General features: G+C 40.0%; 2 protein-coding genes across 3 annotated transcripts in view; one reads left to right on the top strand and one right to left on the bottom strand.

Moving 5' to 3' along the window:
* The window catches only part of lrba (LPS responsive beige-like anchor protein), a 176,747-nt gene that overhangs the window by 44,126 nt on the left and 107,038 nt on the right, over window positions 1-25,583 (bottom strand). For both annotated transcript variants that reach the window (XM_024259407.1, XM_024259408.2), the window contains exons 38-44: window positions 23,918-24,061; window positions 22,668-22,804; window positions 7,927-8,044; window positions 7,732-7,834; window positions 6,535-6,650; window positions 6,285-6,397; window positions 1,493-1,633 (exon numbers count right to left, since the gene is read on the bottom strand). In XM_024259407.1, the coding sequence (XP_024115175.1) occupies window positions 1,493-1,633; window positions 6,285-6,397; window positions 6,535-6,650; window positions 7,732-7,834; window positions 7,927-8,044; window positions 22,668-22,804; window positions 23,918-24,061 (872 nt within the window). The remainder of the gene's footprint in view (window positions 1-1,492; window positions 1,634-6,284; window positions 6,398-6,534; window positions 6,651-7,731; window positions 7,835-7,926; window positions 8,045-22,667; window positions 22,805-23,917; window positions 24,062-25,583) is intronic.
* On the top strand, window positions 19,782-21,821 carry mab21l2 (mab-21-like 2). The gene has a single exon (XM_024259410.2). It carries the CDS (start codon window positions 20,456-20,458, stop codon window positions 21,533-21,535), a length of 1,080 nt encoding a protein of 359 aa, XP_024115178.1. The 5' UTR covers window positions 19,782-20,455; the 3' UTR covers window positions 21,536-21,821.

Here is a 25,583-nt window from a genome sequence, read left to right as displayed (position 1 = left end):
TTCTAAAAATTAATTAACTTTTTTGTTTTTGGCAGTGATTTCTCACCAACAAAAATAGAAAAAAAGCACATTCCTTACCAAGTATGATATAATTTACAACTTCAGTCAGTTTCTTTGACATAAAATTAAAGGAACCCAAATTAAATCAGAGCTAACCAAGTTACCTTTACCGTATTTTTTGAAACTTTAAGGCATACTTAAAACTCTTTGATTATTCTCAAAAATAGTGTCCACCTGATAATCCGGCACACCTCACGTATGATTACAGGTGTGCTGAAACAGGTTTTCTGTGGTGCATGGCACTCAAAAATCTATCAGATCGTTTTGGTACAACTGATCAAATACAAAGCCTCCCTGGAGCATTATGGCTATGTAGCTAGAAGCCTTTGTGCGTCAACTGTTTGTTGAAAAAAGTTTGATTTATTTGATTTTTTGTTTCGCTTAATGGGCATACTCTAAGAAAAATACATTCCTTTTTAAAATTAAACTAGTTTTGGGGGGTTTTCCAGCGAAAAGAACCACAACGGAGGGGTAAAAGAGCCACTTTTGTAGCAGACGCCTGACTTATACACTAGTTTTTAAAAAACTCTAAATAAGCCAATCCAAAAGTAAAGTCAAAACTCTTGTACAGTTTTGTCAATCAAAACACTTGTTATACTCATCTAATTACAAATAACCTTGCCAAGACCACTTGATAAAATCTGAGTAGCAAATGACACAGTTATAAACTTAAACTGCATGAAACCACAGCCTCATTCATTTCAAGTTATGCGCATAAATTCTACAAATTCAGTATTAGGCCGTTTTTGCAGCATCAATAGTTTAGCATCTACCCTCCACTCCAGTGTCTGATCTTTAAATGAGTGTCACAAGTGAGAGCTAGCGCTAAAGTAGGTTTAGAATAAGCCGGCTAATGATGTGCAGGATCAATGAGGTGGCTCTGCTGGGAGTCAGACGGTGAGCTTCTGGGACAAATGCAGCCGAAAAGTGCATGTTTGAGAAACTTAGTAACCTCCTCCTCCCCTGAGGGCCGTATAAAGAGATTGATGGCATCCATTTAACAAAGGTACCAAAAGGGAGCAGCTAAGTGCAAAACATACAATGAAGGGAGTCTTTCAAAGAGAAATCAAAGCTCACTTTAGAAGGTGTTTATTGATTCATTGATGATTAGATTGTTTTTTTAGCTTTATGTTTATTTGTTGAATAAGAAATACGTATGTAACATTTCTTCTTTATTATGTTAAGCCTGAAATATATTAATTTAAATTAAGAAAAGATCTAAATATCGAAAAAAATCGATTAATAACTACTGAACAAAAATACTATTTTTTAAAAAACAGATAAGAGGAATTTTAAATATGCTATAAAATATATATTGTTTCTAATATATATATGAAACTAGAATTACTGTTGGTGGGGGAAGTATAGTAATGCAGTAAAAACTGTAAACAGGATTAATAAACAAAGATGTAATTGCACTTCTTGCACTTACGATGCGGAGCAGCCACATCAAGGTGAAGCTGGAGGTGGAGTAGTGTGTCCCATAGTGGAACTTGGGCACCTGATCATCCTCCCATGACTCGTAGCGGTCTGAGAAGAATGCTGCCCTCTTAGGGTTCAGGGCTCCAATTGGCTGTAAGGAAATATGAAAGCAGGTAAATTTTAAAATATGCAAAGAAATAAAAAACAAATTTCCCTTGAGCACGGCTTCATAAGAAAGCTTGAAAACATAATGTGAGAACAAAGGTAAAACAAGCACGCTGCACTGAATACATTAAGGAGCCACTCCTTGCAGGACAACAGTTGCACGGGAAATGCAGCTGGTAACCGCTGTGCAATTTCAAATGAATATTAGATGATGTTTCTCTTCAGACACAGATCAATCCTTTCCCTCAGAGTGCTTTTTGCAGGCTGTGATAGCGAGCCCCTGCAGCTGCAGTCTGTCAGAGGAAACTAATGTCCTCCAATGAAAGAGCGCCTACGAGGAATATCAATACCAAAGATTGGGGCGCCTTTCATTTTTGCTTTTATTAACCTGTAACTAATACACTGGTTGCCAGCCTATTTGTAGTACGTGGTTGTATTTTTTTTTTTTTTAGAAAAAAAACCTTATGCTCAGCCATTATTTAAATACTCATTTATAGAATTTACTGTTCAATTTTTATTAGTCCTTTGCTGAATGTGCCTCATTCCCTCACCCCAAATAGCTTCCTCTTTCTAACAAACACACAGAGAAAATCAATAGTAATGGAATGATGTCCTTTTGAGTATGAGAGCCTTGCAGGGTGTGGATCAGTTGGATCTCTTTCATGCCATGTGGTGCCCATCACAGCAAGACGGATCCACTGCAAGGCTTTGATATTGATCTGGGTTCCTGCTACTGTTCCTGCGCGTGAGATGCTTATAGGCAGGAGGAAGGATGCTTGAACTCCAACATTTTTTTTTCCTGTTTTGGGGGTGTGTATATTTATATTTTTTGCTTATTTTCTAAACCATCTCCTGAGCATGTGTGCGTTTGTGAAGCGAGGGCACACTGCGCCACCGTACTGTGCAGCTCGGCGTTGACAATGATACACTGTGGACTTCCTCAGGGCCACAGGGGTGGGTGAGTACACACAGTGAATTATACATCACCCCCATTGGTCTGATTTATAGCCCTAATAACAGTCGGCTCATTAAAAAAAGAAAAGGGAGAGGAGGCGTATAAAATAAAAAAAAAAAAGACTGAAAGTGCCACAGTGACAGAGAGGGGGAGAATTGTGTGCGAGTGCATGTGGGGGCCGTTTGGTTTGCTCCATCCCGACATTGTTTACTGCTGTAAATTACCATGGGGCTGACGCTCTCGGCTTACAGTAGCTACAACAGAGCGGCGGTGACAGCGCTGTACATCAGAGAGGTGTGCTGATGGACCGCCTGCTGCCGCTCCACCGCAGATTGGCTTAATACGCGGCGGGCGCACAAAAGCGCTCTGATGAGGGCCGAGACAAATGAACCAATCCCGTAGTTTTAATTAGACTACAGAGTAAGCCGTGGAACAAAATTGCACCGAGGTAAACATCTGAAAGTGAATGCTGGGAGAGTGTTAATCGGTTCTTCATCAGGAGGAAGACGAGGATACGGCTCTAAAGAGACGGTCACACAAAGTGATAAGAAAAAAAACCTGCACATCCTTTCAATATGCTGCATTACTATGCTGCAAGCATATTGTTTGTTAATCTACTTAAATGCACTCCTTTACTGCAACAAAATCTGGATTTGGACCTCTCACATTTCTACCACTAGTTTAAGTCTACATCCCCCCCTTTGATCAATATCTATTAGTTTACTGAGATTTGATTTAAAAAAATATCTGACAAATTACAAAATAATAAAGTATCCCGTCTGCTATAAATTGATGTCAAAACGTTTGGAGTGGCTGTAGTTTTACTCCATAAATCACGAGCGTTTTGAGCAGAGTTTATGTATAATGTCCTCTTTAAACACTGAAAATGCTGCAGAGGGCCTGGGGGATAAACATATGGTGTGTGTATGGCGAGATCAATACACCATTAGCTGATCTGGCTGTGAGTAGTTATAGCACAAAAGGTACAGAGGGCGCTCAATAAGACCTGACCAGTGATGTTGCTGTGTAAATGTGGACGACAAAGCAGATAAACAATTCCTTTAATGGCGAGTTAAGCTTCATTAAAAGCAGAACAACAACAAAAGGAAAAGGACAGAGCCTTTAGCTATGGGGGGAACCTCCCAATTAGTATATACATATATAGTTTTTTACTGTTATCCAAGTCTTATCATTTCAAAAAAGTAAAAAAATTCCATCAGTTTTTATTCGTAAGAAAAATGTATGAAAACAAAAACAATAGTGGAAAAAGAAGAGCAACAACACTTAGCTTATCGTGACTACAACGTTATCTCGGGGGTCGGCGTTTGATGTCAGGCTGAGGTTAGAGTTTATGATAAGAAAGTCCCTGAGGTCACGCTGGCTCTGGTAGTACGAGACATAAATCCTGTGTGGCCTTTGCCGTGCCGGCTATGATGACAGTGTGTGACACAGACACGCATTCGCATCACTTTGGGATCCTCAATGTCACTGCAGGCTTCGCAGATGACCTGTTTCTACAAAAGACAACCACCGATGTGACACAGTGAAGGAGGGGAGGGGATGTGTGTGTGAGAGAGTGGAGGAAGAAGCTGAAACAAGAAGAAAAGGAAGAAAAAAGGCTTGAAGGGTCCAGCCAGGTGGAAGGTGAAGACACTTGCAACAACAGGAAAAAGACAACCCACTGAAGGTCACAAAGTAATATCTTCATATAATAAAAATATGACACACAAATGGTGCAGAGTGGTGGAGTGGGGGTTGATTTGGAGGCTGCCCTTTTCCAGACACTGCAGTTTAACACGGTCCAGCAGTCGTAGCCTGATTTCACACACGTCTCAGCAACATGAATAAAACTGATGTAATAAAGATTGGCTTCACCCCCCCTCCTAGTTTTTTCTTTTCTCCTTCTGCTTGTGAAGTAACACTGACAGAATAGACAACTAATATTGTTCTTTTATGGATGTCTTTCTAGTTCTTTTTACCCCACTCCCATTCAGTCACTGAGTTTCAGGGGGTGTGAGGTTTGAACGAGCACAGAGGCTGAGCTGTCACTTCACTATGGTCCAAACTTAAAAAGAGGGATGTTGAAAACTGATTTGTGTGTAACAGAGACACAGATTGGCCAACAAAATAACAAAAAGCGCACACATGGAAGAGAAATGCAGGGTTATACGTGGAAGAAAGATACAGGATGAAAACACATGGAGATGCAGAACAGCAGACTGAAAGTCAAAGCAAGACTAAATTTAATTTTCAGAAGATCTTTAGACAAAATACTGCACAGCCCCTCTACTCCCTAACTAATAAAAAACAATATAGTGCAGGACTATCTAGTGCACTGGATTTTAAAAGCAATTCGGACATCATCCTCACTACTCTTACTTTTTAAACAGCAAGTATGTAGTCAGCGTTATAGTGAGAAGTGAAGGAATTCAAACATAGCCTAAGCCCTTAAAGACCCACTACAACCATCTTTTGATCAATTTTCAATTATTCCCAGTGTTTTTTTTAATTACCACTGTCCCATTTTTTGCCAAAATCAAAAAAGTCTGTGCTGTTTTCTAAGACATAGTTTCTCCAGAGCGGCAAGAGTTCATTAGAAACTCGCCTCAGAGTTGTAGGTGGGACGGTTGTTGTTGAGCAACCCCATCCCCACTTCCCATCAGCCACCCTTTTCCATGTCTTCTGCTAACTTACAGACCAAAAAACTTAACATTACCAGTGCAGCAAAAATGGCAGAGAATAGTGGAGCCATTTAACTGTACAATTTGAGCTCAGATGAGGAAAACAAAGACGTACACGGATCTGTTTGTCTGCAAGTGGATGCATCAGAATGGAGCAGAGCACGGAGCTTGTGGTTTGCCCAGTGTATTGTAATGTCACAAATTCCTTTTCAAACAAGATTTTTTTTTACTACGTTTTAGATTAACAACGATTAGAATAAAGAAATACTCAGTAACCCAATTTTAATCTTAATTTTCTTTAAACGTGTCCTCCTTCATCAGAAAAATGCCACAAGAACATGTTAAAAACACTATTTCATCAGAGTGGGTCTGTAATGTTACTTCATCATAGAAATAACATTGTTAAATAGTATGTAAGGGATTTAAAAAAAACCCAAACATTAAATGTGTTTGCTCCAATACATCTCTGATCCTCTGACACATACTCGATCTTCTTGCTACAGAACTAATCCTTTGCCCCCCTCCCAACTGGACTCTTCCATTCAGGGAGGGAAACCAGGAATAATGTTTTCAGCTTCTCTCTTTACGTCATTTGGAAGAGAATCTTTTCAGCAATCTCATCAGCATGGCTGCATGCACCAACATGCCAGGCCAGTTTTCTTTGTTTTAGAGCCCATCGTCTGATGCCTGAGGGCAGACGGCGAACTCTGTCTCACTTCCTGGTGTGCTGTGAAAGGTCAAACTTAAAATAATTCCACTCAGCTTTTGATTTATAGATATGAATTGTAAATAACCCAGTAAGTGGGTAGTGTGAGATCTATGTTAACAGCACCGGTGAGGAACGTCTCAAACGTACATAACCATCTGAGGACTTTATTAATTAAAAGTGCAGAATCGAGGAATCGTTTTTCTTAACACAATAACTGATTACTTTTTCAAACCGTGTCCTCTCTCTGGTGCCATGATGGCAAAGATAGGAAGAAGATGCACCATGTTCTCACCTTGGACAGATCTCTGAAGTTGCTGGGCAAAGTGAGGTCCAGTTCCTCCGAGTCATAGTTGGTGATGACCCAGGGGAAAACTGGGTACTGGTTCAGGTCGTTGAAGGTGCGGCCTGCCCAGAAAACACAGAGTTTAGGAAAAAAACAAGCATGAAAGTTACATTTACCATAAAAAATGGCTTTAACTGTTAAAATTAAGGTGTACATGTGACTTTAGGACACATAGATAGATGGTGTTTGGGGTTTTTACCGGAGATGGTGTTAAGAAACATCAGATACTCGAAGTTGGATATCTCACGGCGCTGCCAGCGTTGAGTCATGTTTGAAGCCTTGAAGAGCTGCTTGGGTGTAGCTAAAGAGATGCGTCTGGATGAAGAGAAAAGCAACACACATTTTGAGGATGTCACTAAAGACTTCAGTGTTTCCTGTGATAGTGGGGCTGTGTAAATGCAGAGCAGCAGAACAAAGACGGCCGTCATTAACTGAAAAACCCACTGAACTTACAGTATGGCTAATTAGGAAGATTCATGTACAATAGGCTGGGATGACAATACACATTTGTGTTCATGCGCACCCACATGGCCTAGTAAGCGATGTGTGTGCTAGTGGACAAAAAAAATTGACCCACCATCCAATTAAAACACAAGAAAATGATGGAATTAATCAATGTCAAAACGAGATTACACTCCTTGAGGCATTAAAAAAAGCTGAAAATACGACATTCCAATACATATATGTAAGAGAACACATTATCATCAAACCATTAAGTGATAAAGTGCATTAAAAATTGTTTTTAATGGAGCAATTGCTTTTGAATAACTTCACACATATTTTAAAAAGTATAAATAAATGCAAGAAAAGAATCCATACAAAATATTATAAAATTATTTTTTAGGAGTACATATATTAAATAATGGTGTTTTCACGGTACTTGTATTCAGCTTTAAATGTTTGCCCTGTACTAGAGAAGGTGGACTGCATGCCTATGTTATTAATGAGTCTGACTGAACGTGTGTGTGTGTATGTTTTGAGCTCTGGATAATTATGAAACAGATGCAGTTGTTCTGTTGAGAATTTCTAAGTACAAAAAATATTACCAACACATTGCCTCTGTTCCAAAGAAAAAGCAACCGACTTACTGCACATTGCATCAAAGTAATAAATGATCAGTAATTAACCGGAGAGCAGAAATGGTGCAGACCTGTCACTAAAGCCTTTGCCTGCATATTTTACCCAGTACACAAACCATTTATTCCAATTAGTGCAGAGTACTGAAAAGGAGTTTTTTCTTGTGTTTTTGTAATTTTCATTTTTTCTTGTGTTTTTGTAATTTTCATTCCTGGTATGATGGGGAACCATATGGCCTCCATACAATATTGCACAAAATTAAGAATCCCAAGACAAATCTAAACAAAAACCAGACAAAGAGACTAAGTGTAGGTCTAACCTGGTCTGTGGAAGGCCAAAATTGGTGCCCACACCAACACGAGGAAGGCAGTGAACCACCTTTTTCACTGTGGCTGCATCGGGGAAGTTGAACAAGACAGCCGCTGCAGAACAAAAACACCAGGTTACAATTGATGATTAGCTCTCGTTAAATGTGTGCCTGATTAAAAAAAGAAAGGGTAAAACTCTGTCTTACTTCTGTTGGCCATGAACACCTCCAGCGCAGTATTTTGCAGCAGGTAGCGTCTGGAAAAGACAGCTCGGATCTCTGTGAAGAGCCATTTTCCATGAAGCCCTTCAGTGTAGGCTAAAATCTGTGGTGCAGGAGAGAAACAAATGATAGGGGTTAAAAGTTGAAGAAAAGAAAAAAAAAAACAATAAATAGAAGAGTAATAGCAGTTTAACCTTGAGACAGAAGCGGAGGACAGATTAGCAGAAAAACAGCCGGAGAAGAGCAGAGGAGAGACGGTGGGGTTAGATCATTTTTTACACAGCGAAAGCATGACGGTCCACGCAGCACGATTAATGTCTTATATTGATCAGGCTCAATGAAAAAGAGATTCCTTTAGCAACAGAATGGGCACAATTACGCTGGAATGAGTGACAGAAGTTCAGTCCACTAAAAGATCATCCATCCTGCTGCAGGATGGATTTGACAATGAGAGAGCTATTAGTTTTAGCTAAAAATCTCCTTAAAACATCTGTGGAACAACAATGAATTCTCTGGGTTAATATTAAAAAAATTGGGCTGATTAGTGGAGATCAGGGTGGATTTCAGAGTGACTTGTTCTGGTACCTGTCACGGCGACTGACACACCCACATGCTTTAGCCGGGCTCTTGTGATTTGTGTTTCTATTAATCCGGCATTAAGCCTCGCTACTAACCCACTTGGCACTGCTTTGTTAACTAGGCTCTTGTTTCACCCCCGTTTTATTTGCAAAGCAGCCCGCTGAAAGGAGGCGAGGAATGATATGGTAAGAAAGGCTAAAAGGGACACTTAAAGCTGTCACTTTTTGATTTAGAGAAGGTGTTAATAACTGAATTTTTCAAACGTGAGTTGGCAACTAAGGCCCGGTGTTGAGTGTGGAAGCTCATTAAACGTAGGGGGACAGGGAAGCAGAACAGCTGAGGCCCTTAACAGAGGACAGCATCTCCCCTCGCCATCTCTCAGAGGAGCAAAGCCTCCCTGCATCACGGGCCGGCTTCAAAGTCTCTGGAGTTCAATTAAACCTGGATTAGTGGATTGGAGGAGCTAACCGGGGCCTCAGCCGTTGGCTCCTATCTTTGCACCAGCAGCTTCACGTGACAAGTCACAAAAGGTTTGATCAACCCCAATCTGAAGTCTAACATTTTATCTGCGATGAAATAAATATTTGGAAACATTCTTTGGGTAAAACCTATTTTTAACAATTTTATAAGGTAATTTCTAGTAAAAACTAAAAACTTTTTGATTCCACTAACAGTTGTGAGATTAGATGCATGATGTGATTCAACACTTTTCAATATTTTTGTTTCTTTATTACATTTGTAGATTTGTTAGTAGTTTAAAATGCAAACTTTATTACTATTTTATGATGTTTTATTTTCCCAACCATGAAAAATTAAGCTTCACGACACAAAATAAACGTTTTTAAAGCTAAATATACTGTATTTTGTGAAATCTACAGTAAAGATTAAACAGGAATGGTATAAAATAAAATTGAAATAATTAGAAAATATTTGTAAATTACATTTTTTTCCTGTTATGGGAATAAATACATAGTTATACATTTTCTTTAAATTCATATGAAATACAAAAAAATATATGTGAGGAGTGTGGATCTTATCATCCCTGGCTGTGTAAGAAGTTGTGCTTCTAGTCTGATCTTTTCTATCCAAGCCCGCAGTGGCTGAATTATTCCAGTGAGTGCACACTCACATGTTACACATTGGATGTCAAGAAGATGACCTGATGAAGCTGCTCTTTCTCAGTCCCTAGATAGATATGACAGTGACAGAGGCAGCTGAAAGTCATTTCATTCCCAGGACTCATGAATCTCCAAGATTGCTATAAATAACTCTTCTATGTTTCAAAGATCTTTGTCAACACCTCCTCCTTTGTAAATGACAAGAGATAAACTAATGTTACAGTGATGTTGTAGCTTTTTTGACCATGTCTGATTTTTTGTTTGTTTGTTTTAATCAAGTTCCCTTCACTTTTTGGATTATAACAACCAATCAGATTAAAAAGGGAAAAAAATTCTACAACACTAAAGGAAAGCAACTGCAATAATCTACTGTAGATTTACTTAAAAATACTGGGTGAATTTAAAAAAAAGGAAGAGGTATGTGCCATAAAGGCTGCACCAAACTCATCAGCAGCTTCACTAGGAGTTCAGTGTGAAGCCCAATTTTATCATCCGTGGATCCAGGTCTCCAAAATCAATTTTGGAGCGTCACGCGAGAGGACACAGCCCAAAGGAAAACAAAGAGAATCGCGCTGGATTCTGTTTTTTTTCTTCCCTTCTCTCCTCCTCTGAACCTGTTTGTGCGGGGGCTGCAGCTCATTTCTGAAACATTGTCGTTTGTCTTTGTCAGACACCCAAAAGACTACAGAATGAAGAGGGACGTATGAAGAGGGGCCGCACAGCCGCACACACACACAAAAACTGTCACCGCTGGATTTCTCCCATCGTCTCCAACAAAAGTAAAAGCCATATTGAAGAATATTGTGACACAGATGACATTTAATTGAAAGTGAAGTGGATTAAAGAAGAGTAAAAAGAGCAATGGTGCAACTATCAGGAGAGCGGTAGAAGATAGATGAGGCTCTCAACTGGCTGCGCAGTCGGGCAGGTGGAGAGTGTGAGTGTTTCTGGGCTGATAAGAACCCCGGAGTGAAAAGCACAGGAGCCTCTGCCAGCCTCCAATAAAGCTTTTTTGTCTTTAAATGTAGGGAAAAAAATTAATAAAATGACAGAATCCTGCAGCGTTTTATTAAGCAGCATCATAAAGTGTGTTTGATGAATGGCATATGCATATCTGCATGTTCTGTTTAGTGCGCCGTGCATCCTTGAGAGAAAATAGAGGTGATTGAAGTTCAATTTGTTGCCTGTTATTAAGCATTTCCGCATGGCTGCCTCAGTTAAAGGATAATGGATGAGGGATTTATTATTACCTTTTGGTCAAATGAAGTGGTGTGGGAGATAAGGTGATGAAATTAATGAGCGGGAGAAAGAGAGACGATCCATCAACATCAGAAGAGAGACGAGGGACAAGTATTATTAGTAAAACTTGATTGAATTCTATCAAAAAGAAAAAGATGCAGGCGTATGTAGAGCTGTTTACTGATTTTCATTTCTCTAAAATGCTTAATCATCCTGCCAGAATTCCTATTTCTTTGGGTGCAAACATCACAAGATTACATGTATAAGGAAAAATATATATATATATTTTTAGTGTTGCCATAACACAATATTTCTGTATGCAAATGAATGTACCAAATGCAAGATGAACTTTACAAAAGCAAAAAAAGAGCTAAAAATGTTAATATTTATTTTTACAACTTTCCAAAAAAAACGATTAAGATTTCTCTGTCCACTCTAACATCCACCTCTTCCAGCTCCACGGCCAAATGAGGCCTTGTCACCCCCATCACTAAATGAGTTCATCGCACTAACGAGCAGGAAAAGGGCTCCGACACACTAACGAGGTCTTCCGCCTGGATCTGTTGGCTGCCTGTGCCCTTGGACGCATCAGGATCCTCATCACCACTGACACAAAGCCTCCTTCAGCCTCTCTGGAGCCAAATAAGAGATTGAGCAATAGCTGCAAAAAAATAAATAACTAAAAAAGATAGAGAATGGGTGAAAGATGAGCAGCAAGGACCATCATTCAAAGAGACAAAGCCATGCAGTTATTTCAAGGTATAAAACTGTGTTTTCTGCTTATGGGGAGATGGAATCAAGACACTGTAACTTAGTGAAGTCTTGTGACTCGTCTTTCACGTTTCGGCTGCTCTCCTTGAGGAATTAATGTGCTCGACTGTGGGTGGGCTGGACCACTGAGATTGTAGAGTCGGTCATGTGCTTGGAAATGCAATCCAAAAGACAGTGTGACTGGCTGATACCTGAGCAAGCACTAAAAAAAGTCAAACTGTTCTAAACTCTGTAAAACTTTCTCCTCAGAAAACAAAGTGATTCAAGTCAGCAATGCATGAAATAACCACTTTCAAAGGCGAAACTAATGAAAGTTGGTGAGGTGTTTTTTTTTTTTCTTTTGAGTTTTATTTTCAAGAAGATAATATGTCTCTAAGAAACAAAATCATTTAAACCTAGAACTCTTCTAAGTTTATCATAAAGTAAAAAATACACAATCAATTAAAAAAATGTCCTTATTTGACCCTTACCACTAAATTCTTTTAGTGTGCAATTAATTCAAGATGCAATCGCTGGTAACAAACCTTTACCTCTCATTTACCATGAGAATAAAACACTAAACTACAGCCAAAAAAAGTGATAATAAAAAAGAAACTGTGATGGAGTGTGAGGGGAATTAAAAAACTAAATAAACGCTTCCAGCTTTCAGCACAAGAGGGTTAGGAGGCCTAAAGACTCGAAGCTTTCAGCCCCAAACGTCACCCAGCAAGAGTTTGCACTCCGTGAAGCAAGGCCACTTTGAAAGGATGTTTGGGGCACTTAGTCTGAATTTAGCCTAATACGGATTAAAGCCCTTTTTTATGCCCCTTTTCACTGTTTGTTAACAGGTTAGCCTTTTTTTGCCCCCTCGCCTTTTCTTTGACCACTTAGACCTTTTGAAGTGGGAACAAAAAAGAAAATGGGGAAAAAAAAAGTCTTGTGTGGATTTAGGGAAATGCTGCAGTGGTCTTTGGGTTAATTGATAGTGAAGTGCATTAACTCATTAAACATTCAGTTCTGCATGAGATATGAGGACAATAGAGAGACACTGACACATAAGGTACCCTATTTTAGGGGGAAAAACTATTACTTTTCAGACATAGATGGAATATATTAAATCGAAACTTTACAAATGTAGATATTTCAAAATAAAACATGTAAAAATGAATCTGTTATTTATCACAACTGAGGTGTGTATTTTGCTAAATTGTAAAAGAAAAGCCTTTTTTATGTTGAGGACTGGGGTTTTCACCCCATCCCAGATTATAAAAGGGGTCATAAAGGGCACGAGTGTCGACTCAAAGATGATGGCAACAAAAGATGGATAAGGCTGTAGGAGTGAAAGGAACAGGGCGATAAAACGAAGACAAGAATAGCCCTCGAATCGCAGAGATTCCAAGTATCTAATTTGAGCCTTGAACAAATTAAATGGTTTGAGCTTGAAATTAAATGAAATTTAAAAAAAAATGTTCTTTGATTTGTTGAGCGAATCGGTAAACACCAGCTCACAGAAAAAGGTGGAAGAGCATGTATAGGCTTTTCAGCCATGCTTCTAAAATCAAGGAGACATTCCAGAGGCAGCCCTGAAGAGCAGGGCGTGTTGAGGGCTTGATGCCATTGATCCTTTGCCCCACTGTAAGCCACCATGGCAAATATCAGACGGGGTAAGAGGCGATGACCGCCTCCTATCACAATCTCAACGCCGTCCTTCACTCTGCCGTTTAGCCACTTAGTGAAGGATAGGCTTTTCTAGGATTGGTATGAGGCTTCGCTGGAGTAAATTCTTCTCTAATCTGGCTTTTGTCACCAGCTTAGCGGGGGTGTGGGGGTGAGGCAGAACACCCCTCGTGGGGAATTTGGAGCTGGACGTCCAAAGCAAAGAAGTGGGACAAAATAGTAGTGAATAAGAGAAAGGATGTGGGAAGATCTGAAACATCTATTGGTGACTCAATCGAAGCTTCATCAAAAACTTTTATCTAATTTCACCTCACAAAATTGACATATTTGTAGTAAGTGGAGTAAAAAATGCAACTTAAGGGACATTAAACAAATGCAAACAAAAGCATGAGCGCCTTCTATCAATAAAAACATCTTAATGTTATCAGAGTGGGTTTTGCATGAGGAAGATCTGCAGTGAAGGTGGTTTTTTGTGTTGGTGCACCATCATACAGTCTTGGATGACAAATACTCCACAGACTGCGATTTTTAAAGAAGACTGAATGGGTCATTAACCATAAAGGGCTATAAAGAATTCTACAACGTAGCTCTTTGCAGTGCTCGTTGGCACTGAAGATGCCTCCAAGTACCACACATCAATTTTATATCAGAGCTTGACACGGTAAAAAGAAGCTAAAATTTCCTTTGGACTGAGAGGATTCCCCTTTGTTGTCTCTGAAGTGTTAGGAGGGAGTTATGATCTAGTCCTATGAAGGAGGAAAGCCAGTGGGGAACTCCTTAACAAACAAACAGGGCACATTTACAATTCCAATTTCCAACGCACCGGGCCGGACATCGATCCGTCAATCGCAGCCATGTGTCTCCTGACCTCTGCTGAAAAGGAGAGGCTTGTGAGAACAGCAGGTACACAGGTGCTGATTGTAATATCAGTGGTCTACCAGGCAGACTGGCATTCATAAACAGGCTTATCCATCAGGCTGGTGCCGAGCCTTTGACACTTGTGTCAGAGGCAGACGAAAGGAAATAAATGATGGAGAGTGGGGATCAATCAAAAGAAGGGAGGGGAGGCACCTGCCCCCCTGACTGGCCCGGCCAAGCCCAGAGATTGAGCATGATGGAGGGGGGAGGCTCAGGTGCAAAGAGGGGGCAAAGCTCTTTGTCGGTGGATGCTTAGCTAAGTGAGAGTCGGGTCTTGGTTGAAGTGCTGTGTTTGCTTTAAGGTCCAAAGTCGGGTCACAAACAAGCAGCCGGGGAAAGTGTGTGTTTGTTTGTAAGGAGGGGGGAGAAGGGGGTGCTCAGCATGTGTCTGTGAAAAGAAAGAGCAATTTAAGGGGAGGCATTAGTCATCATTAAGCAGGGAGGAAGACTGTGTCTAATGGTTCTTTATTTAATTACCAATGCGGTAGCTGTCGTTCCCTGACCTGTCCTACCTGGTTACCACTCACTGTTGAGATGGTTCCGCCTGTTTTTACAGGATTTATGGCTTTAATCTTGACAAGACGCAAGTAGGGAGAAAAAACAACTAATTGCAAGCTGAGGTTAGCATACGTTACCAACAATAATAAAAAGAGGTGGTGACAAAGGGTAAAAAAGATGACAAACGCTTTGATGCAAGGGTAGAACGAAATTCTTAAAGACGCACCCATTCCGCTATGGCATAACCATCTCTGCAAACTGGCTGCTTGGAAAATCTCTCATACAAACTGCTATATAGTTTACAAGAGACAATTTAGGGCTTTATAATTATTCTCCTTATTATTTCTGTTGAGTGGTAAGATCAATGTTTAGTTCAATTCATTCTCTTTCTGGGTGACTCCTCTTCTGCTTTTTTTCTTCTATCTTTTTTTCCCCCTGTAAATGCATCATATATGGCTTACTATACATACTGTTATGTATTACATGGAAATGTAATAAAAACTAATCACAAAAAAAGAGAACTACTGATTAAAAAAAAAAATCCTGTTTTTGGTGTTTTTACCATGTTCTTGTGGAAATTTTCTGATGACGGAGAACAAAAATGAAGAAAATCAACGTTAAATTTGACTATTACAGTGAATGAGGGGCAGATTAAAAAAGCTATTTGAAAAAGATAATAGCTGTGACATGGAAGATACTTTTTAAAGCTTTCACTTGCAGACAGATAGATCCATGTGTCTTTTTGTTTTCCTCGTCTGAGCTGATATCTGGCTCCAGACTGCACGGATGGGAGGATCCATTTTTGGGCAACACTTAAGATGAGGTGCTGAAAAATGCTCAATATAATGTTGACAAAGATAGTTAATACATGTGTTAACCTTGTAAGTAGTTTATTAATATGGCATTTGTAGATAATTGTCTCCCTTCAGTTGTTAATGATTCTAAGTATTTTAGTAACCTTATTCGACATACTTTGCTAATAAATGTTTAATAAACACCCTACAAACATATTAATAATGATTTTTACTGTGTTAATAAAGCTTGTTAAGGAATCTTATTATTATTTTGTTGTGCTGCTAAGACGCACATTTCTAGTGAACTCTTGTTGCTCTGAAGAAACTATGTCCTAGAAAACAATAGTTTTCTTAATTGATTTTGCCTAAAAACTGCATAATCATAATTAAAAAACCACTGGGAATGCTTTTACAATAGATCAAAAGATGATCAGAGTGGGGCTTTAAGTCAGCATGTTTAAAAAAAAAAACTGCATGGTAAACCACCTACGAAATCAACCTGAAAGGAGCACTACATTAAAAGGTGACAGCAAACCAAATCTAACAGTCCGGAGTAAAATCATTCAACTAACACAGAGAGGTCTTATAAATGAACTTTTCTTTTATGACTAATAAATACTTTCCTTTTGGCCAAACAGCCTCATTCCTGGAGAATGAGATAACTGACACAACCTCACCCAAACAGACCATGTGAACTGAGACTAAAAAGGGGACTTGGAGGTCCAGTTTGAGCATTTCTGAATGAGAAACACATGAAGTTAATAGACAACATCCAGGTGTTGAAAATACTAAACTGTAAAGAAAACGCCACATTTTTGAGGAAAGATGAGGAGAAGCTGAGAAATCCGATCATCTTCTCCACCTTTCCCTCTACTGGCAGTTGCCGTGCAGCGGCCGAGTGATTTATTGACCATCTTGGGAAGCGCTCCGTCAGCGTGTACCAACTAGAGGAGATCTAGAGCAAGACCGGGCCCAATATGGATGAGTGAGAGGGAGAAGCTCTGCTTCCTTGGGCTCATTGATAATGACATACCTGCTCGGGCTGTCAGTTAGTCCTATAGAACACACTACTTATGCTTTAACTGGAAAATCAATAGGCTCCTCTCTAAGAGACCTCTCGCTGCCACGGCGCTTTGTGATTGGCAGCACCAGCCGAAGGTCATCCCCAGCGACCACGAGGGTTTGGCGAAGCGAACAGTGAGGGGGTGGGAGGGGCACGTGAACACAACAGTTTGACACTTTAGGGAGTGCTTAGCAATATAAGACTGGTAGCGACATTACATGAGGGTGGTTTTCTTTGACTGACTGAGAATCTATGAATCCACTCAGACTAACCTGCGAAGCTGTCAAAGCCCCCCCACTCCCCCCCAAACCGAACTGGAGTTTGTAATATTGTCTAAAGAGCTCTAAGTGAATACCCAGAGTATTCTATACAAGTCTGATCCAACTTTTTATTAAAATGACTTAATTAATAATTGATAATCAAAGTGAAAGATAGTTCCCACTCAATTGTAAATTAGCACTTGAATTCAATGTGAATGGAGTAATGTATGACAGATAATAATATTCGTGCTTTTTTTAGTCTTTGTCTTCTGAAAATACCTTTCTTTCTTCAAATACAGTAAAACGTAACAAATTACTGTGACAGATAAAGCTTTAAGCTATTTGGCAAAGTGTTTTTAAGTAAAACCCATAAACAAAAATCAAAGACGATTTTTTTCTTTAATACATTTTTCTTGTTGCTGATTGGTAGCTGAAATGGGAAACAGACACCAATAGCACAAATGCTGACTGTGCAGCAGCAAATCCATATTGCATTTTGGTTTGTGTTGGAACGTGGAGGATGATGTTTAACACAGACACAAACCCAAAAGCGACCAAAACATCTGCTCCGTGACTTCATCCATTCTGCTATCTGCAAAGCAGATGCTGAGACTTGCCAGGCAATTAGCTGAATGCAATGATTTGCTTTAAGCTCTCTGAGGAGCGAACAGCTGCTTACATCTGGCTTTGAGGGACAGCAAAAAAGAGATGAAGAAGATGGGAAAAAAGTAGAAATACTTTGATTCGTGTACCATTTGTATCAGGCTGATAAAACCATTTAGTTTGTGAATTTATCAGTGAAAAGCTGATAAATCAGACAGTTATGGGGTTACTACTGTTCTGCAGGTAACTCAACTGAATTTGCCAAATAGAGATCTGATAGCATGTCATCAACAAATGATCTTATTTATAATTTAATTTTGGATTATGAATAATAAATCATTAAAATCCAGTCCTGAATTGACTGAAAATGGCTGAGGCGGGGGTGGGGGGCAGTGAGGCTGCCTGAGAGCTGGCACAGATTTGCACAGCCACAACCACTTTAGTGCTCATGAGAGCATCACTGTGGAGTCACGCAGGGCTTACATCAAAGCAACCTTGGAAGAGCTCCTGGTGTTTTCACCAATCAGTTTCAAGCAGCAAGAAACTCCTGAGCGACTACAGATATTCTTCATGTTTGGATGGGGCACAAAAAGGAAAAAAAAGTAAAGCACAACCTCACTGGGTTAAAGGACCAAGAAAAAAAAGAAAGGAGAATTGACAAGAGCAAAAATCTCTGCTTTAAAGATGGATAAATGAACTGCCAAAAGACTTCTAAAATCCAAAGATGTGTCAACATTTTTCCAAGGATGAACAGGGTTCATAAAAAAAAAACATTTTCCAAAAGTGCTATTTAGCACATCCTATTTAATATTTAGACTCCAAATCTTCAAGTAGTGATGATTAATCTCCCCAGAGCCACGAGCTTAATGATAAACTGTAGTCCTAAACTCAAACAGAAAACTTTTTTTCCTCACTTATTTCATCTTCAGCTAAATTCCAAGACCACATTAGGGGAACAACAGCTTTCCTCTCCTGATCCATGTGGATGTTCATCTTTTGTCAAAATCCATCCAGTGTTTATTTTTCCTAAACAAGCTGTTAATATTTGACCTGTTGAGTTATTCTGCAGCTTCATTTACAAATATGACTTCAGAGAATGCACATCAAAAAACGACAAAGCAGTAGCTCAAGGAATAACAAAACTTCACTTTGCTTTTACTGCATTTAAAGTTCTATTCATCAACAAAAGAGCGGCTTCTTTCTTGATTGATACTACCCTTAGGAGGAACTGGAATTCTATGATCATGAGTAACTTCAGCCCCTCTTAACATTAATTTTGACTTACAGGGCAGACAATGAGGTAACCATTGCTGTTAATAATATACTTTTGTTTGCTTCTGCTTCAAGAGCCTCCTGTTTAAATGCAGCTGATTCATATCAGCAAAGAGGCTTTCTGGCATATTTTTAACCAAAGTTCTTCATTGAAAATCATTTTAAAATGTGCTTCAGCTTAAACTTCTTCTCTGTGTACAACTCTTTCAAAAGAAAAGCTCGTATAAGAGAAAAAAATATTTAAAGCATTTCTCCTGTGTGCATACAAGCCAGCAAAATTCAAACTAAAACTTCTTTATAATCCTTTTTTCACACATTTCGTCTCATATAAGTTAAATAAAAATAACATAAATAACAATAATTTTCAAAGCTTTAAAAAGTTAAAAAAAAAAGCTTATAAAGAAGGAACAAGCGTCTGAATTTCCCAACAGGAGCCTGAAAAGCATCGCTTCATTCAAACAGAAAGATCAAGTACCCTTCACAGATACAAGGCTGACAAATCACAGTCCTGGTGGAGATGATTTGATTTTTCTTCCACTGTAAATCTGTAGCAGCAGAGCGTCTCTTTCAAGCAGCTGTAAAGGCTGCTTCAGTTCTCCAATGAGAGGTCTGACACGAAGGACAACAATTCCAACCTCAAGAAGACCCCAGCTTCAATTATTCAGCAGAGGGAAGGTTAATGGCAGAAAAGCTGTGGCAAATTAATGAGTGTAGGTGAGGGATGGGGTCAGACGGTTTGCAGGTTTTAGCGTTTTTACAAACCCTCAGGTGTAAACATTTAAAATGGTTTGTAAAAGTTCAAATTGAGCTTGAAATATCAAATAACAGTTTGGTCAACAGTGAAGGCAGGATGCAGGTGCATTTCAGAGGACAAAAAAATGAAAATGTTTTTTTTAGTAAAAAATGCAAATTAAGAAATATTTTTATCTTTTTAAGATGGCAAAGCAGCTGATAACTGTAAAAAAAGATGTAATCCATATAAATCCCACAGTAAATGAAACAATTTGCATGAATAAAATCAAATTATCAGATTTTTGCTGTTGCTAAATACAATCAAAGACATAAAAATGCAACAGTTCTCGAAAATACGATTTAAACAAACAAAATTCAAGTCGACAGTGTTGTTTGTGTTGTCTGAAAGCGCGCACAGCGGCTGGTTTCCGTAAAGGTTTGCATTGGATGACTGGATCAGCAGCAGCGGCGCGTCCAGCTGCTGCTGCCGCGCGCGCTCTGCGCACAGCAGCCCTCCTGCAGGACCGTCTCCCTTCTGGCCGCTTTGATTGGCCGCCCGCTCTGACAGCTCCGCACATGATTGCAGGAGGAGAAGCCCGACCCCCTTTCCCCTCTTCCAAAGGAACCATTCATAAACTACACAAACCCAGCTGCAAGCTGAGTGTGGACGAAAAAGTGAGCAGGGGCGCGCCGAGGAGAGACGAGAGAACGTCGAGAGGTTGCGCGCTCTGGCACGGTGTTTTGACGCGCCGGGTACACAGAAGCGAGCCCGCATCCTCACTATGAGACTTCTTAGCAGCACTGGGAGTGCTCATGATTTTTAAGGAGGCTTATATATCCGTTTCCTCCTCCTTACACTGACGTCCATCCGCCTGCAGAAGCAAGAAAAAAACTTTTTTTTCCTTTTTTTTCCTGCACGGGGAAGCATTCGCCTCTGGGCTTTACCGGTAAGCATTGGATCCGTCAACTTACTGCGACTCTCCGGTGTACAGCCCGGACCTCTGCCCCAACATGATTGCGACGCAGGCAAAGCTGGTCTACCAGCTGAACAAGTACTACAACGAGAGATGCCAGGCGCGCAAAGCGGCCATTGCGAAGACCATCAGGGAGGTTTGTAAAGTGGTGTCGGATGTCCTGAAGGAGGTGGAAGTGCAGGAGCCCCGCTTCATCAGCTCCCTCAGTGAGATCGACGCGCGCTACGAGGGGATGGAGGTCATCTCCCCAAATGAGTTCGAGGTGGTGCTCTACCTCAACCAGATGGGGGTGTTCAACTTTGTGGATGACGGCTCTTTGCCCGGATGCGCGGTGCTGAAGCTGAGCGACGGCCGCAAACGGAGCATGTCCCTGTGGGTGGAGTTCATCACCGCCTCGGGCTACCTTTCCGCCAGGAAGATCCGCTCCCGCTTTCAGACTCTCGTGGCGCAGGCGGTGGACAAATGCAGCTACCGAGACGTGGTCAAGATGGTGGCCGACACCAGCGAGGTCAAACTCCGGATCAGGGAGAGGTACGTGGTGCAGATCACACCCGCGTTTAAGTGCACTGGGATTTGGCCTCGGAGCGCGGCGCAGTGGCCCATGCCCCACATCCCCTGGCCCGGGCCGAACCGGGTGGCGGAGGTCAAAGCGGAGGGCTTCAACCTCCTCTCCAAAGAGTGCTACTCCCTCACGGGGAAGCAGAGCTCCGCGGAGAGCGACGCCTGGGTGCTGCAGTTCAGCGAGGCCGAGAACCGGCTGCTGATGGGCGGCTGCAGGAAGAAGTGCCTGTCGGTGCTGAAGACGCTGCGGGACCGCCACCTGGAGCTGCCGGGCCAGCCGCTCAACAACTACCACATGAAGACCCTGCTGCTGTACGAGTGCGAGAAGCACCCCAGGGAGACGGACTGGGACGAGGCGTGCCTGGGCGACCGGCTGAACGGCATCCTGCTGCAGCTCATCTCCTGTCTGCAGTGCCGCAGATGCCCGCACTACTTCCTACCAAACTTGGACTTGTTTCAGGGGAAGCCGCACTCAGCCCTGGAGGCTGCCGCCAAGCAGACTTGGAGACTGGCGAGGGAAATCCTCACCAACGCCAAAAGTTTGGACAAATTATAAAACCATACACGGACTATCCTCCGAATAAGTCAACAACAATGTGAAACTAAAAAAAAAAAAACAAACTTAATTATTAAAAGCGGGACAATTGGGCCACCACGTGCGTAAAAGGTAACTTTCTCTGACAAATGGAACACGGTTTAGTTCTTTAAATGTTTTCACAAAGTGAAGAAACTTTTATTTAAATATATGCACAAAACCGTTAAAAGAAGAAAACATGTAGCGTGCCAAGTTCTTTTTTTCATGATGTGACTTTAAAACAAATGTTAATAAAATGTTGAAAATTAAATTACAACTTGGCCTCGTGTTTTGACAGCTGAGATGGGCCAATCACGTGCTTTTCAATTTTTTTGACCAAAAAATAAAAAATAAAAAAATAAAAATAAAAACTTAAATTCAAATTAGATTTAACAGAAAAAAAATAAAATTATCAATCAAAAAAATAAACAATAACAATGAAATGTTATGGTGCATGCATGGAAGACCATTCGTTATATTTATAGTGTGTTAAGGATTTTCAAATGAATCATGGCTTTCATCTGCAGCAAAGGCCCTACAAACACTAAAATCTCCATTCAGTTAATTAAGAAAAAAAGGAATCTCACTTTTTTTTCTTGTTTCCTTTATAAATGTGGATTTAAAAAAGGAGCATGTTTATATCTTAGATGCACACACATGTTCTAACATGTCAACGACTGTTATGGCGCTCCCACTTTACATGACCACCTGTAAGCAAGCATAAGCTGTCAGGTTTGAATTTGAATTACTAGATGTTAGAACAATGTGTGTGTGTGTTTTTTACATCTTTTATACAGCTTTTCTTAAAAAAAGTATTTTTCTTATATTTTAGACAGTTTTAAATTTTGCTTAATTAAATTTTCATTATGAATTTTTAAAGTGAGCCTAAAAAGTAAAAATCTTATATTAACAGTAGAAAATATTTTGTCTGAATTTTTTAAATGCAATAATGCATTTAAAAAATTTTATGTTTTAATAGTTGTGTTCGGGTCAAAAATGATCCGTTTTCAAGGCTGACAGTGGGTCTATTTTGACCTGAATACAATTTAAGAATATGGAATAAAAAAAATAATTTAGAACTTTCTTCTGTTGGGAGCTGGGGACCATTCCTTACCTTTGGATCGAGGGCCTTGAAGCTGGGCTCGTCCTCATCCACCTCAAAGAAGAGCTCGGAGGCGGTGACAGACAGGGTGCCTTTCACAACAGCAGCCGGAGCCACGAGATGTGCGCTCGTGCTCAGGTTTACCGGGCCTGCAGGACACAAACACGCGGCTCAGAAAACCGCCACAATCTTTGGTTGTTGTAGCCCTCCAAAAGTCAGAGCTTTGGGCTTCAATTTTAATTTAGATAATTGTCTTTTAAATATATATATATATAATTATTTTAAATAAAATAAAATATTTTATTCACAGACATATTTATTATTTTTTTCTTTAAAAAAATAATACATTTAAAAGTTGCACAAAAAAATATATTTCTCAATTAAAAATATTTCGCGCGTAAAGCGCCAAAAGCAGGTAGAAAGCGGGGCGGTAATTGTCGGAATTGACAGTCAGAACACACTGATTGGGGGCTTTTGGGAGAAGCCGTTTCATCTCTCATCAATCTTAATTTATGCCAGCATGACAATGAGAGCAGCTCGGGGAGCCGCTCTGGAGCTCCGCCGGCCTCCTCCGCGTAAACCGGAGCGCTTTGTGTTTGCAGACGCGCAGGCTGCGCACCGTGACAGTCCTGCGCGAGCGCGAGGCTAAAGCAGAGGGATGTTCATTCATCTGCCTCTCTTTAGCCTCCAGAGTATAGACTACTGACATGTTATCCGCGGCTAGAAATAACGGGTTTTTGTTCTCTTCACTCAGAGACATTCAATTCCGCCCGGAGCAGACATCTTTTTAGGAGCACGCGCGGAGCGTTTTACGCATTTATGGCTGTAAATACTTGTCCTAATGAGGCGGGATTTAACGTTTAATCCCATTGCTGCGTCAATGCAATCCACTTAGCTGACTAGTCCGTGTATGATATTAAACTAAATCCTTTTAAATACAAGAAAGAAGCATAAAAGGGCAAATTATGAAGGCCTAAATTAAAATATTTTGTATAAGAAGCAACCTGAAGATTTTTTACTTAATACTCAGACAAAAAAAAAAAAAAAAAGCATCAAGTCTGAGACTCACACTGAAATATTCCCTCTAAACCAGCACATTTTGGCATGACTCAAGACTTTTAAAAGGAAAATTACATTTTTTTTTTAAATAATGACATTACTGTTTTGAAGGTCTACAACAATACTAGAATGAAGGCAAAACAGCCGAGCGGATGAGTGAGAATGGCTGTGAGGCATGGGTGGAAGACAGTTGACATCTCTACCTGTTAGGTTCTCCAGGTCCTTCTCCTCTAAAGATGACAGAGTGTCATCGTCTCCCTCCAGTGACGTCTCGCTTTCAGAGTTCTGATTTCCCAGAACCTGGTTCCTGATGGACTGCTTGCCCTTGAGGATATCCTCGTCAGATGCTATAGGGGGGAAACAATGTTCTTATTTTACACTTAAAGATGAAGGACACAGAATACTCTTGATTTTATTTCATTTCGCAGAAAAATAAACATTATTTCACAGATCACTTGGATAAAACAGTCATAGAAAGAAAGGTTTAAGTATAGCAACAATTTAAAAATAAAGTATTTATTCTCATTAAAACATTTTACAGAAAGCCCCAAATTACTTTAAATTGATTGAAACAGCTTAAATAAGATAGAAAAAAAGAAAAAAGAAAGCTAAATTACTAAGCTATACATTTTAAAGATTTTTTAAATAAATCTATTCCTAAAATAATTATAAAGTGTAGTGAAACCCTAAATTCCATTGTTTTTTCTCAACCAATCAAGTTACAGACGGCAACATGTGACAGACAAGAGACACAAAGCAAACTCCAAACATCTTCGCTCCTCCAACAGACATGACAAAAACCACAGATTATCCACACGCGCTGAAGTCAGATGAGAATCTCACACCGTTTGGATTTCAACCAAACGTGACTTGAGGTTCCGCATGGATTATTTAAGAAAATGGTATCTGCAAACATTTACAGAGCCCTGCAGCTCCCGCAGCGGCGAGAGGAAAAAAGATTCACAGACACAAACGCGATGCAAAGGCTGGCATGAACTCCAGTTTGTAAACAGAGGCGGCAACGTTTGGCTAATGCAGCATCCCAGTCAAAGGAGCAGAGGTTTAAACACACATCAAGGGGAGGGTTTTTGTCATCACTTTAGTGTGCAGCTACAACTTTGAAACTGTTAAAGGAGTGTCTTTAAAAGAAAAAAAAAATTAAATCTCTTGTCCTGGAAAATATGCAGCACACTGATATTTAGAACAGCCTTCCTGCAATTAAGCCTCCCTTGAGGATTCTTTAGTTAGCAGCAGTGAAATTACTACCAGCTCTGCTAATATGTACCACATGCCATTGCATTTCTACAACACAAGTGGACAGGAGATGTTGGTAGATGAGCTTAAAAATAAAAAAAAATTATTTCATCAATATTAGGATTAATAGGAGTGATGGATGGACAGAAGGAACAGAAACAATCTGAACTACAAATATTTACCTGGAATCAAATGAGTGCAGGGCAGTGTTACATATTTTAAAATATTTAAAATTTCAAATTGAAGGGAAAAACCAAACAAAATGTAGAATTTAAAGTATTGTTTTAATTTAAAGAGCAATTTTAAAATAATTTTAAGGAAGTGCAGCCTTGTAACAACTCAAGTTACACTTTAGCCTCAACTTTCTTTCCCAGCTAAACTTTTTCCAACTTCTACAACTGCAGGCATGCATGGTCACAGCAATTAAATTGTCAGAATTAACTAATTTGTTTTTAACTGGAGCTCGGTGTGGTCATGAGGCGAGTATTGATTACCAGAACAGAGACATTAGTCTTCAGGTATTTACTCTGCCACCTCAGGTACACGGGCCCCATAGCAGACCAAATCAATCCCCAGAAAAGATGGTTCTTTCCAGCCATAAATACATAGCAGCCT

The sequence above is a fragment of the Oryzias melastigma genome, linkage group LG1 (assembly GCF_002922805.2).
Source record: "Oryzias melastigma strain HK-1 linkage group LG1, ASM292280v2, whole genome shotgun sequence".
NCBI classification, from domain to species: Eukaryota; Metazoa; Chordata; class Actinopteri; order Beloniformes; family Adrianichthyidae; genus Oryzias; species Oryzias melastigma.
This window is presented reverse-complemented; position numbering and strand designations above follow the sequence as displayed.